General features: G+C 41.7%; 3 protein-coding genes and 1 non-coding gene across 4 annotated transcripts; 2 read left to right on the plus strand and 2 right to left on the minus strand.

Moving 5' to 3' along the window:
* Window positions 1–69: 69 nt before the first annotated feature.
* nit1 (nitrilase 1) lies at window positions 70–3345 on the minus strand. Its single transcript, XM_030780080.1, has 6 exons — window positions 3102–3345; window positions 2277–2507; window positions 1869–1972; window positions 1247–1383; window positions 882–1007; window positions 70–580 (listed from the first exon to the last, which is right to left on the minus strand). The coding sequence occupies exons 1-6, from the start codon at window positions 3191–3193 to the stop codon at window positions 320–322; spliced, it is 951 nt and encodes a 316-aa protein (XP_030635940.1). The 5' UTR covers window positions 3194–3345; the 3' UTR covers window positions 70–319.
* Window positions 3346–3501: 156 nt separating this feature from the next.
* Window positions 3502–6170, plus strand: pfdn2 (prefoldin subunit 2). The gene is made up of 4 exons (XM_030780081.1): window positions 3502–3582; window positions 4334–4422; window positions 4927–5050; window positions 5717–6170. Exons 1-4 carry the CDS (start codon window positions 3508–3510, stop codon window positions 5906–5908), a joined length of 480 nt encoding a protein of 159 aa, XP_030635941.1. The 5' UTR covers window positions 3502–3507; the 3' UTR covers window positions 5909–6170.
* Window positions 6171–6826: 656 nt separating this feature from the next.
* trnas-gcu (transfer RNA serine (anticodon GCU)) lies at window positions 6827–6908 on the minus strand. Its single transcript has one exon. It is a non-coding gene; the product is annotated as a tRNA-Ser (tRNA).
* Window positions 6909–7641: 733 nt separating this feature from the next.
* On the plus strand, window positions 7642–9369 carry b4gat1 (beta-1,4-glucuronyltransferase 1). Its single transcript, XM_030780079.1, has 2 exons — window positions 7642–8739; window positions 9074–9369. The coding sequence occupies exons 1-2, from the start codon at window positions 7642–7644 to the stop codon at window positions 9263–9265; spliced, it is 1290 nt and encodes a 429-aa protein (XP_030635939.1). The 3' UTR covers window positions 9266–9369.
* Window positions 9370–13989: the final 4620 nt, after the last annotated feature.

Genomic DNA, 13989 nt, shown 5'->3' on the forward strand with positions numbered 1-13989 from the left:
GGTGAAGTCATGCAACAGCGCCATCTACTGTACTTATCTCCCATTTTACACATTGGCAGATTCCTGAGAATAACTCAAAGTTAATAGCTCAAAGTTTAATCCGTTTGGTCCTGTATCTGATCAATACATAATATTTGCGTCTAGCAAATACATCCCAATATTTAAAAAAATCCATATAAAATCTCATTCACATTAAGTGCTAGGGCAAACCAAACAGTTGTGATGTGCAGTTGCGATATCATTCTGATCTTTTCTAACACGTTTTTAAAACACTGTTTAATCTACACAGAGAACTATCCCCAAAAAACTCCAGTTGATTTCAGTCCAGGCTGCTGTAAAAACCAGGTTCTCTTCGATGTCGTTGCACTGGCATGTCTCTCCTGATGCCCTTTAACTTCTGCAAGTCAATCTCTATTAGAGCCACTCCCATATCTGTACCCCCACAGTCGCCCACGACCACGCCCCACGGATCCACGGCTAGAGCGTGGCCGTACGACGTCCGTTTCTCGTGATGCGCTCCTACTTGCGCGGCAGCGAGGACGAAACACTGGGTCTCAATCGCTCTGGCACGTAGCAACACCTGGAAAAGCCGCGACAATCATTTAACACAACAGTTCAAAATGCAGAATGAAGACATCACGGTATGATTCATGAGACCAAATCAGTGATTCTCAACTTCAGTCCTGGGGGGCCTGCTCTCCTGCCGTCTCTTTATTTTAACTCAGGACTGACACACCTGGTTCCACTGAGCAATTAATCATCAAGCCCTTGATCAGCTCAATTAACTGTGATAACGAAGGATTAAAACAAAGACGTGCATGACAGTGGGCCCCCAGGACTGACGTTGAGAATCACTGGACCAGATGATATGGCCGATTTACCTCCCAGTGGGCGGTGCCTGTTGCCACGGTGAAGGCTGACGGATAGGTCAGAATCTCTGCGCCCTGCCTCTGCAGCGCCAATGACAACTCAGGGAAACGTAGGTCATAGCAGATGCCAAGACCCACCTAAAGTCCAGGAAGAAACCCAAGTTCATTAAATGATGACTTTCCTTTAATTCAGAACAAATACACCCTGTAATTTTTTTTTTTTTTTAAGCATAAACCCTGAAAATGCATTTACAACATGCTGATGGCAGAAACATAACCTACTCATACGGTATCATTCCCTTTCTTTGAAAAGCACGCAGACAATGAAATGGCAATAAAACTGGTTTCTAAACAGATTATCGTCACGGAAAACAGACCTTGCCGACGGGTGTCTGGACTGGCTGGACCAGGCTGGGGCCTGGGATGGTGAAAGAACTTTCTTTGAGGGACACGCCCTTCCCTGTCAGCTCCACATCAAACAAATGGCCCTTCCTGTACACAGCCGCTATGTCACCTGTCAGAGAGAAACGAGAGCCGCTAACGTAAAGGGCGGGAATATGAAGTGAACTCTGGCACGTTAAAAATAAACCGACTTCGGTCACGCCCACTTCTCGACAAATTCCCATGTCTCTTCTTAACGTCCTCTTACAAGCACAAAACTTCGTGACGGAGGAGGTAACAACAGTTCTATGTCACCCTTTAGGGCCCAGTATACTGCTGAGATCTTGTCAGTGCCTATCTGTTTTATTTTCAAATCAGCAGGGGGTGGAAAAATTAAAAGTAGAAGTACTCTTGCTAAAAAAGTACTCTGTGTTAAAATATCCCTCCTGAAATATACTTGAGTAAAATAGTCACTCATTTACAATTTTTAAAAACGGTTCTCAGTTTAACCCTAAGTATAGTACTATTTTTTTTTAGCAAGAAGGCAAGCACTGCAAATAAGTGGTGGTGAAAAACTATATGGAGATGAATATGATCTGTTCTGAGTCGAGCAAATACCCTGTCCGTTAATGATGATGTGACTGTTGTAGATTCGCCGGTCGGCTTCCCAGTCGTGTCCTCTCTCGTGAAACCCTCCCAAAGACAGCCAAACGTCCAAATTCCTTTGAAACACAGACAATTCAGTTAAAACACAGCTAGAGCACAGTCATTACTCGATATATGGATTTTTTTAAAAGCTGGTCTTTTGCTTGACCACTGTTAAGGTAATCTAAATCTTAAATAATCTTAAATAATAATCTTTATTGTTTTGATAACCCATCTCTCCGAAGTTAGTTTAACGCCCCTCTGTCGTGTAGAAACTAAAACATAAAGCGTCAGTCATAAGATTATACCAATTTTAATTCGTCGACTAATTTTCACTTTTGTTACAGGCCTCTCAGTGTGGGCCTCTAAATCTGCTCTCACCTGGCAAGTTGGGAATATCGAGTGATGATATCACCATCCAAACTTTCAGACAGCTGCAGTGTTTCTTCACGGTTCGAGCCGATGTAATCAAAACCTTCAGGCAAGAAGACCATGCTAGCCCCGCTTTCCTTGGCCTGTTCGACCAATCGCTTGCATGCTACGAAGTTCGCCTCTTTATCAGGAGTCGAAGTCACTTGACAGACCGCTGCCACTGGGTGTGATGAGGACATTCTGAAAAGCCATAGTACAGAAAGTTTTCACAGATTTGGTGATGACAAAATTTGGCCAAAATGACTAAATATTTAGAACTACAAAAAGGTTTTATGAAAACCATTTACAAAATTAAAAGATTTACAACATTTGGATGAATACAATTTCATCCATTTGAGTAATATGAAGAGAGAGATTTCAGAAAACGGGCTTCAGATTTAAATGAGAATCACCCTGATTTAGAAAATATTTATTTAGAAACTTATTTAAAATATGTATGTGTCCATACTCTTGGCAAAGGGTTTCTAATGAATAGAAGTACCTAGCTTCCACCGATCGTGGTAAGCTTTGAAACGTGTGTACTGTCGCCCCCGTGTGGAATGTTTCTTACAATGTTTCAAAATGACCTGAGAGTTTCAATACAGGAACACTTGCTCTGTCAGTCAACCATTTCCGATCAAACTGTGACGAACTGGGACAGTTTATGAAATAACTATAACACTGCAGTTACCACTCGACCTGCATAAAGGCCTATTTCCATAACAGCTGATTCAACAATATACAATACGCATATATTCAAATAGGAACACTAAGGCAATCAGCTGCACCAATTACCTTATCTGGTTCCAGAAACCCTGCAATGTCCAGATTGGGCTGTTCTTTGGAGAGAGTTGCACTTTCTTCCCTAGTAATTTGACTGAAAACATTTGCCGACAAAAAGTTGCCCTCTCAGACTGTTTGATTTCATTCACTACCAAGCTAATGAGTTACCATACTGTTCTCTTATTTGCGTAAGGTCCGATCTGACCTAGTCGATTTAAATGACCGTATATTTCCAATATACGATAATTAGTTATAACAGAACATCTACGACACAGAACAAGGTGCCTGAAATTTATGGACGCGACATCTAGACGCAGATACTCCTCCGAAATTCGGGTGAATTTTAGTCAGGCAAGTGAGCAAGACAAGCCTGCATGAAGACAAGGGGTCCTCACGTCACAGGCTTCTCGTTTTCAACATGGCAGCGAACAGTGGTAGCAGCACGGGGAATAAAAGCGGCGGAGGGAAGCAGTCTGGCCCAACGCCCGAACAGGTATCTGGGAAAGACTTTCAGCATTGCGTTCAGAGACACACTGTCGCGAACTGAAATCGCGGACAGTCACAATAAAGTCGTTATCAGTCAGCTGTGCGGTCGCATTATTGACGTCGGCGTGTTTGCCAAATCCAGCAAGGCACTACACATCCCATCTTAACAAAGTCCTTGAATAGAATCGTTCGATAGGAAGGCGGTTAATCTAACGTATGTTAGTGTTGGGTCAAACAGGTCATGCGTATGCTCTGTAATGTGTTTATTACCCAGCCGGCAGTCGTTAAATAGTAGAGTAGGGAAGGGGGGCGTCTTTTGACTGAATAAGGACATAGGTACGCTGTCCGGCTTGGCAGAGGAGTGGCTATTCTCGCCTCACTCCACGATGCTCATGTGTTCCCTGATGTTTTATCTCTGATATTATCATTCACATCTCTAATAACATTATACCTCATAGATATTAGAGATTAATAGCAGATTGAGTATTATCACGTTTTTAGACTTAATGTTCGTGTTATGCTCATAAATGAAATTTCGGGTTTTGTCACAACTGGTAAAAAAAAAAAAAAAAAAAAAACGAAAAAAAAAATGATGTAGTATTTGACGTAAGACCTTTATTTTCTAATGACCATACATAACATATACTCTTAACATAAATAATGACAGAAATAATAGCTGCAAGAATGGTTTGTTTGCTGTATAAGATGTTCACTCTGACGTGTGTGTATGTGTGTGTGTCTGTATTACTTTCTCACAGGTGGTGGCTACGTTTCAGAGGATGCGACAGGAGCAGCGTAGCATGGCCTCTAAGTTGGCCGAGTTACAAATGGAGATTAGTGAACACAGGTAGTAATCTGCACACATGTGATCTCTAGTCTCTGAGGTTTCTCATTCAGGAAGGTCGGTAGTACAGGGAGATTTTTCAGGTGGATAACACAGAACAAAACCAAACAAAACAAAAACGCTCGAAACTGTCAAACAGGAGAAGGCGTGGCAACATTCTAAACCCACAGTGTTTTGTTTTATTGTCATGGCTTATTGTCATCCAGATGAGAAATACTGATTTGTATTGCACTCATCAGGACTGGTTAGATACTCAACTGTATCTCGTTCTTTAAATAAGCTAGACTGTGATCTTAGGTTTATCAACCTGGTGTGTCCTCCAGTGCGTCTTTCCAAACCTCCAAGTCATTTTTCATACCGTTCCAAAGCGCATAATCAAGAGGAGTGCGAGTGTAACACATTCAGTGAGGTCGCTACTATTGTTCAAGTGATTTATTTAAAAACAACAACAACAACAAACAAAAGAAAAACTCTCTCACTCACACACCTTTGTTTTCTCGCTTTAAGTCTGGTCATCGACACACTCCAAGAAGTCGACCCCTCACGGAAGTGCTATCGGATGGTCGGGGGGGTGCTAGTGGAGAGGACGGTTAAAGAGGTCCTGCCTGCTTTGGAAAACAACAAAGAGCAGGTATGACTTCGTACGTTTGTCTGCCCGACGAGTATCAGACGGTGTCTGAGCTGGATGATGAAAAGGAAAAAAAAAAAGTACCATTTTGGCATCGTGGATTTTTTTGACTGACCTAAGTTTGCTCAGGCTTGGAATTTCAGTACATCGCTTTCCGTAGGCCTGAAACTTCCCAACACAAACGATGCATTTGAATTTGCATAGTCTGTACAGATCCCTAAATCATTTTGACTGTGTTAAAAATTTCTTCAAAATAAGAATTTGATGATCTGTGCAGATCTGTTTTACACACTCAAAAGTTACACCAGTTAAGCCCAGCTGTTCCTTTTTTTTTCCCATCTAAGCACCATTTCATACTTCCATTTCTATTCATGAAAGGGTTGTTACAGTCATGTAGGTCTTAATACTGGTAATAATTATCATTGTGTTTATCCTTAATGAGGTAAAGTGGAAGCATCCAGATCGTGAGGCTTTTTGATCATATTGTCAAGTTCTTGTGTCACGTAGTGTAAAAACATCAGGCTGTCTTGACTCCGGTACAAGAGCATTGATGTGTTTCTTTCTTTTTACCTCTCATTTTCACTTTCACTTTCACCATCTCTGTCTCTCTCTCTCTCTCCCTCGCCCTCTCTCCCTCTCTCCCTCCATCTTCATGTCTCTGCGTCTCAGATCTCAAAGGTAGTAGAGTCTTTAAACAGTCAGATGGTGTCAAAAGGTCAAGAACTGACCGAGTACAGAGAGCGCTACAACATTCGGCTGGTGGGAGAAGACGACTCACAGGGCAAATCGGGCGGCAGTCAACCCAGCAAAGACAGCGACGGCAGCGGGTCGAAAAGTGGAGCGGGGGTCCTCGTCTCCTAGCCGATCCATACGGATGTTTCCTCATAGTAATCGTGGCGAAGACGCCTTTGAATAGTGTTTGTGCAAGGTTTTTACAAGGCATAAAATTGTGAAGCCGGCATGATGTCTTTAAAAAAGAAAAGCGCACGCATCAGTTTAAAAAAAAAAAAATATGAATTTAAACCAACGTTCACCTGTTATGAAGACGATGTGGAAAACCGCCTCGTCCTGTTTCGTCCCCCCCCCCCCTCTTTGGACTTGTGGAATAGAACCCTAATTGAACGTTTTGTCACTTAAGTTTCTGTGAGTTGTTTCTTTTTTATGTTTGTTTATTGTTTTGTTTAATGGAATAAAAAATTAAACTGAGCACATTGTTTGGAATTGGTTTGACAACTTCATGTTGTATTATTGGTTGCATACAAGGCATAGAAACCATGCTTAAGAAATGTATAGTTTTTTTACCTTCAAAATGGTAGTGTACCACACTTTAAAATTACAGTGAAGAAAATTAGCAGAAGCTTTGCATTCATCCACTGAAAAAATAAAGCGATGACAAATAGCAAAAAGTATACATGAAGCATTAACACTGTCACCTTGTGCCACTGAGCATAATTCATTATGAGTATTTGCGCTGCTACAACGTTAAAACTATGGTTTTAAGAAATGATGACGTGATCACATGTGATACTCTCATGTTGTGAGATGAAGAGAGATTTTGCACAAAGACTGTATAGAATTATAGATTTGAAGCGTACAGCACAAAAGGGGCCCTATGAAGGTACTCCGTTCTGTTTTCACGATATTGGATCAGGCCAGCTTGTTGCCTACTGGTTTGTGCCTGTGGGCTGTTTTCCTTTTTATCAGGAGTGATGAAGGTCTTTTTAAAAGGAAATATCTCCTCGTTTTGTTTCCCCGCCACAGGTAAACGAAAAACGTTGTCGACGAGGATGGGATTCGAACCCACGCGTGCAGAGCACAATGGATTAGCAGTCCATCGCCTTAACCACTCGGCCACCTCGTCACGTTACGTATTGCTGTCTCAATAAGCTTTGAAGACGTGTTCACAGTTTTTTTTCACTTTCTTTCCTTTTTTTAATCGTTACAGTAATATTCAGGCTGATGAAAGATAGCTTAAATCGAGACAACAGTACTGATAATAGACGTTTGCTAATTTAGACAACATTAGCCAGAGCGGCTGCTAGTCGGCTAACACAAGTAGCTAATTTATCTTATTCGTGCTTATCTGTTTGGCAAGGACCTAGGCCATTACCTAGAATTCACAAAGAACTTTTAATAAGCGACAGTCATTCAACTGCCAACTGGGCCACACAACTTCTAGCTTTGCACTGCCTATGCCGTTTTGCAACTCCGCAGCTAACGTTTCTCCAATGCGTTTACACTGAGGTGTTTACGGTACTGCAAAAGGCAACGCATAACCATGCGCCAACACAAACATGCGCAGTCCTACCATTAATGTGAGCTTCTTGTTGCCTCCTTAAAATGTTGTGATTTCTTTTTTTTTACTTTTGATGATAATGAATACATGTCAAAAACAGGAAACTACTGAATGAAATTGCATCAGGCGCTACCTATCCAAGCATCGACACATAACTGGGAGCATGTAATATTTCACGTGAGAACATGGACTGGCGGATCCTACTAAATTAGCCTTTTGGCGGACGAGGACAGAGGGTAATTGGCGTTATCACGGACACATATTGTCACAACACATGATATAAACACGAAGATCTGGAATGCATTTCTCAAAAAAATGTTCCGTTTTTAAGGTAGTGCTCAGTGCTCTGCTAATCGTAGCACTGCTGCAGCTAATTTACTTATCATTTCTGTCAAAACTGCATGGCAAGCAGCAACACTATAAGTACTCTGAGCTCTTCGGTAGTTCTGCTAAGAAAAACGCTCTACAGGGAGGAAAGAACGCTAAAAAAGAGCGTCTCAGATATTCGCTGTCAACCGGGGGTATTTTCGATAGCAGCGGTCAGTACCGCATTTACAAAAATTTAATCAAAAGCGATTACTCAATTAATCAGAAACCAGACGCCAGGTCGAATCATTTGGCGCTTGCTACACATACAACAATCAACAACCTACATCACCTGGATTCTTTGCTGGAGCGCTGGCAAAACCCGCTTTCGGTTGCCATATTTGCTCACGGGCAAGATGTCAAGTTTGCCACAGCGCTCGTCTATGCTCTTAGTGTCTTTTGCCCACATATCCAGGCTCTTGTGGACTTCCATCTGGTATGTCACTCAGGGGAGATGGCTAGCTTCCCAGAACAGGATCGAGCACACTTCGCAGGTCTAGAAGACTGCCCGGGAGTGTTTGCGAAATTGGAATCCCACCGGGACAAATATAAAAACTACGCCATAGGAGGAAACGTCTCGTATCCCAACAACCTACTCCGTAATGTCGCTCGTGGAGGAACAGAAGCTGCCTACATCCTTGTCATTGATATTGATATGGTACCCAGTGCTGCTCTACACCAGCAGTTTATTGCCATGTTGATGAGGAGAGAACCTGCTGCCGATGAAGTCTTCGTTTTACCTGCCTTTGAGATCAGACACACCCGCAAAATGCCCGCCACCAAGTCTGAGTTGGTCCAGCTTTACCAGGTGGGTGAGGTAAGGCCTTTTTACGAGGAACTGTGCCCACGATGCCAAGCTCCCACCAACTACTCACGGTGGGTGAACCTACACAGTACAGGTTCTGGAGCTTTGGAGGTTGCATACACCCTCACCTGGGTGGATCCCTGGGAACCGTTCTACATCGGAGCAAGGTCTGTGCCACTGTATGACGAGAACTTTCGCCAGTATGGCTTCAACCGCATCAGCCAGGTAGGGGAGGAGTCCGAGAGAGATTATTGTATTATTCATTTATTATTGATTATTTATGGGCTGTCAAAAAGCATGACTGTTTGGCAATTTGTAGTTAAGAAAGACTTGTTTCCCGTCTTCAGTCATTCACTCATCCATTCATTGCGCCTAGCTGCTAAACCACTGCATAGTAGTATGTCACTGATACACCGACATGACCGTTGGTGACCTTTTTCCAGGATGTTTCAGTTTGTTTTCAAAGACTGAAGACAAATAATACAACGAATACAGAGTTTAAACTGACAGTATCCATTCTTAAAGAATTCACCTGTTGGTTCCTCTCTCATGTCCTAAGGCTTGTGAGCTCCATGTAGCGGGATACCGGTTCTCCGTCTTGGGCAATGCCTTTGTGGTGCACAGGGGATTCAAAGTCCAGGGAGAGTTCCACAGCCGCAAGGACGAGGAGAACCGAAAGAACCGCCTACTGTTCCGCAGCTTCAAGGAGGGGCTGAAGACCAAGTATCCAAGCTCCCCTCGCCGCTGCTGAGGAACAAGAGAACTGTACCATTCACCAAGGAGGTTCCACGCTTCATCCAAGAACCACAGTTATCGGGACCAGTGTCAAAGTCCATATCGGTACTGGCACATTGGATGGTAGAACCACAGACTGGTTATAAAAGGAAGATCAGAAAGAAGATAACTAATACAAGACTTTTTTTTTTTTTAAAACACATTTATTTACATACGATGTTTATTATTTATTTATTTATTTCTTTATTTATTTATACACTTTGGTGGACGAATCGGAATCATTTCACAGAGCTGACGGGTTATCGAGTCAAAAGAGGAGAAACAGTGTGTTTTAATCCTAAAGAGCACACGTCACGTGCCGGTTGGCTGTGAAAGGTGAACTGCTCATTAAAGTTAAACCGTGCCGTAAAACAAGCTTCCTTCACTATGGCCACGCGTAGCGTGTTTCTAACAACCAGAGAAAGGGTTTTGTGGGGGTGGGGGTGGGGGGGGGCTTAAAGGAATTTGTTCTCATTGCAATAACTGCACCATCTACTGTTACAGAGTGAATATAACTGTATGACAAGCTGTTCAGTCACAGCTATGTACTAGAGTACTCACAGTTGTGTCTAATAAGAGTTGGGAGCAATGCTGTGCTTCTTGTATTGCTGTTCAAATATACTATGGATAATATTAGATCAACAAGCTCCCAGATGGGGGAAGAAAAGGAAAAAGTAACTTGTTTAATACAAAGGAAAAAAAAAAAAAAAAACTACTGAGGAAAAAAAAAAAAGCTTGGCCTCTTAAACAAATTTGAGCATTGTTGGTCTAAAAAGTGAGAGGTGTTGTGTGATATGGTGAAGTTATAATAACATATCTTATTATAATGTTGTAATAACTGTACCTGAGAAAAGATTGCATGATGATACTAATTTGTCTCGCTGACAAGTTTTCGTTCGTTTGTTTTGTTTATTTATATACAAAGCATCACAAAGAGATTTCTTATATATCTAATTTACTGTAGAATCATATTTTGAACACTGGGGCTGTTAGGTCAGATTTTTATATCGTTATAAAGCACACTAAATAAGCTGAGAAATGCATTTCTGTAAAGAAAGTGATGATCTGACCGACTAAATGTATCCTTTGACATTTTTACTCTCCGAAACTGTACATTCTTTGTGACGTATATTCAACGTTTTTTGCAGACTTTTTTTTTTTGTTATTTTTTCAACAAAAAAAAAAAAATGGTACATTCTGTTCAAATGAACATGTGTGGTTTATTTTGAATATTGATTAATAAATCTAAAACCATCCTTATGTGGCCAGCCTCTCTCTCTTTATTGCCGTTTCACTAATGTGGTGTAGACCTTCAAATAAAACTGTATTATAATCGACAAGACTGGGATATTTGTCTGAATTAGCATAGTAATCCACACACTCACACACACACTCACACACACACACACACACACACACACACACACACACCATCATTGTCAAAGATTGACTTGCTGTTTCTCAGCTGTGCTCTTGTGTCTTCGGTTGCTGTTCTCATGCTCTATTTTCAACCACCTCAAAGAGAGATATTCCAACACGTAGGTTCAACAGTTTCGTGTATGTCCCAAAGGGACCAACTGAGCTGCAATACAATACCATGTCAGAAGAGGGCGCAAGCGAGCTTTTACCTCGCCACCAATACCCCAGTTACTCTTCCCTCATGCCTTTTCCTCATTAGACAATGATGTAGGCCTGTATACTTACTCCTAAACAAGTCCCATGTGGGATGTGTCAAACCTGGATATGATATCTTGCCTTTACCTGTTGTGAGGTTATTTTGTACTCACTGGAGCACACAAATGAAAAGCTGAAATGAAGGCACTTAAGGCCACTGATTAAGGATTTGTTAAATGACTATTGCAGTACTGTGCGTGTATGCATGTATGTATGTACAGCATGTATGTGTGTGTGTGTGTGTATGTATGTACATATATGTACATACATACACGCACAGTACTGCAATAGTCATTTAACAAATCCTTAATCTGTATATATATATATATATATATATGTGTGTGTGTGTGTGTGTGTGTGTGTGTGTGTGTATGTATATACACTACTGGTCAAAATTATTAGAACTCCTGTTCAAAATTAAGAAAACTTACATATATTTATACGAAAAAGTAAGTAAAGTATTTGTGAGTTGCTGCTAGGCCAGTGGCTTTAGTCGGCATTGCTCCTTTAGTTTACATCAGTTAGATTTCAGCAATAATCTTTGAAAACTCCAAAATGGGCTCCATTCTAATCCCCAATACACTCAAGTTTGTAGGCCACTTGACAGTTCATTGGAATAACACTGCTGCTTAAGGTAACCATCTTAAAGAGTCCGATCTGTCTATTAGTGTTACGCTCTCCTAATCACAAAATGCACTGATACCGACGCACGCTAAAACAAATAGCCATTGACATCTGACAGGCAGATCCGGTTAAGGGCTCTGCCGATCGCCAGTGGGTTGAAATGAAAAGAGTCGAAATCGTAGCCAGGGAAACTCAAAGTGGGATGGAGTGCTCAGATAAGACGTGAAGATCCAATGAACATTCAAACCATAATTGCATCAGGTAATTCGTTTACTTTAGAGAAACTTTAAAGCGAGTTGAAGTAGCACACAAAGACTGACAGATTACTATCCTAGTGCTGTAAAACATTGACGTCCCCTTAGTTATTTTGACATTGCCGTGCTAATTAGATCTCTGATAAGTTAGTTGCGCATAGGATACTGTCCTGCACACAACTCAAGATTGAATTATACTATAGCCCCGTTTAGTGTTTATGATTAATGGTGAGTTCCATAGATTGTTATTGTTGTACTGACTCCGAGGATGAGTGGTAAACATCACTCTGACGACGGTCTAAATGCCGACGTAGGGAGACAGTGAGTGGATGTTTGTCGCACACGTGTAATGTCTACCACCTGACGCCCTCCGTCGGGTTTGGCAGTGGCCTTATCCAATCTCCTTTAACGAGGCCGACAGCACGGGAATTCTGCTAACACGCAATGAAAGGACACGGACAAACACAAACTTCGGCTATATCACATTGCGTTCACTGGTGATGAACCGTTCGCTATATGCTATTCCACTATGATTTCCCCTTGCATTGGTCGGTTGGTGACCTCTAGGCTTCGTAGTACATGTTATAAAACACTGTTCTTCATTCTTCATAATTTATCATGTTCTCGCTTTTGTGCTTTACCTCATCAACACTCATCAATTCTCCTTTTTTTACTAACGGCCTCACTGAAAACCATATCTTCTATCTCTCTTTCTGTTGTGTAATCAAGTGCTCTCTCTCTCTCTCTCTCTCTAACCCCCCCCCCCCCCCCCCCCCTCTGTGCGTGGTGTTAAAGTAGCAGAAGGCAGCGTAGATAAGGAGATGAATTAGGCAGGTTTGGTGAGGCAAAGCGGGCTTTATCCCAGAAGCTTTGTGCCAGTGTGGATTATTTGGGTCAGTGAGCTTTACGACACAAGCAATTAGCTTCCCTACCTTCCCCTTTGGACGCGCCTCACGCCCAGATTAGACAACCCGTGAGGTAGGGAGGGTGGTGCTACTTTGGCAACTAGGGGACCAGCTGGACCCCCTAAAGAGGTTTTGGGTCAGTTTCATGACTCATTTCTTGGAAAAGGTTAGTAACACGGTGTATAAAAGCCCTTTCATGCGACTAAATCTTGTAAGTGAGCTCTAGTAAACATTGGCATAGAAAGCACTTTATGTTAATACTTGCCCTTAACTCGATAGAGGGACCCTCTTGTACAAATGGATTGAATTTGGCTTAATGAATTATCTGTTTTATTACTACTGTTATTATCTATTTTATTATTATTATTATTATTATTATTACACAGGTGATTTTACACATATATATTTATATCACAAACACACACACACACACACATATATATATATATATATATATATATATATATATATATACACACACAAAAAATTAAACAGTATCATCACTCTAAATATGTAAAAATATCATCAAACAGTTCCTCCAGGAAAGCTTTATTCACCTGGAATAAACTACACTGAGAAAAACATCTCTTTGTGGATATTCAACTCAGAAAGAAAGAAAAAAAAAAACTGTGTTCTGTGCAGCAGTCAGACAATGGAAGAGGAAGAAAGCAGAGGAACTTGTTTATTAAAAATTGTGGAACTAGCTGAGCTTTAGATTTGATGCCGAGTCTCTCTGGGTTGCTGTGAATGTGTATGTTATCCTGTGGTTGTGGTATCTTGCGTGAACACAAACGAACTAGTAAGTTCTGTGCTCTTGGATGCCCTGCTAGCCTATGCTTTAAAGTTATCCCACTGACACGGGGGTTGTAATTGGGTGGCTCTAATTAGCAATGACAGTGGCAGAGTGTGTGTGTGTGTGTGTGTGTGTGTGTGTGTGTGTGCGTGAGAGAGAGGGAGAGGGAGAGGGAGAGGGAGAGGGAGACAGGCTAGCCATCCTGACACAGAGAGAGAAGTAATCCCCTCGTATTAACTTCAGCTGCTGTCAGTGAGGTTCAGCACATACAGACCTACACATGTTCACACACACACACACACACACACACACGCACACACACACTAACACACACACACACATACACACACACACACACGCACGCACACTAACACACACACACACACACACGCACACTAACACACACACACACACACACACACACACGCACACTAACACACACACACACACA

The sequence above is a fragment of the Chanos chanos genome, chromosome 7 (assembly GCF_902362185.1).
Source record: "Chanos chanos chromosome 7, fChaCha1.1, whole genome shotgun sequence".
NCBI classification, from domain to species: Eukaryota; Metazoa; Chordata; class Actinopteri; order Gonorynchiformes; family Chanidae; genus Chanos; species Chanos chanos.

Excerpts from the sequence above, each read along its gene's own strand:
- nit1 (XM_030780080.1), bottom strand. The coding sequence starts at position 3,193 with ATGTTTTCAGTCAAATTACTAGGGAAGAAAGTGCAACTCTCTCCAAAG. Across the intron at positions 2,508-3,101 it reads GGTTTCTGGAACCAGATAAG|AATGTCCTCATCACACCCAG; the intron begins GTAATTGGTGCA and ends ATGGCTTTTCAG. Across the intron at positions 1,384-1,868 it reads CATCATCATTAACGGACAGG|GTGACATAGCGGCTGTGTAC; the intron begins GTATTTGCTCGA and ends TCTCTCTGACAG.
- pfdn2 (XM_030780081.1), top strand. The coding sequence starts at position 3,508 with ATGGCAGCGAACAGTGGTAGCAGCACGGGGAATAAAAGCGGCGGAGGG. Across the intron at positions 3,583-4,333 it reads CTGGCCCAACGCCCGAACAG|GTGGTGGCTACGTTTCAGAG; the intron begins GTATCTGGGAAA and ends ACTTTCTCACAG. Across the intron at positions 4,423-4,926 it reads ATGGAGATTAGTGAACACAG|TCTGGTCATCGACACACTCC; the intron begins GTAGTAATCTGC and ends TCTCGCTTTAAG.
- b4gat1 (XM_030780079.1), top strand. The coding sequence starts at position 7,642 with ATGCATTTCTCAAAAAAATGTTCCGTTTTTAAGGTAGTGCTCAGTGCT. Across the intron at positions 8,740-9,073 it reads GCTTCAACCGCATCAGCCAG|GCTTGTGAGCTCCATGTAGC; the intron begins GTAGGGGAGGAG and ends TCATGTCCTAAG.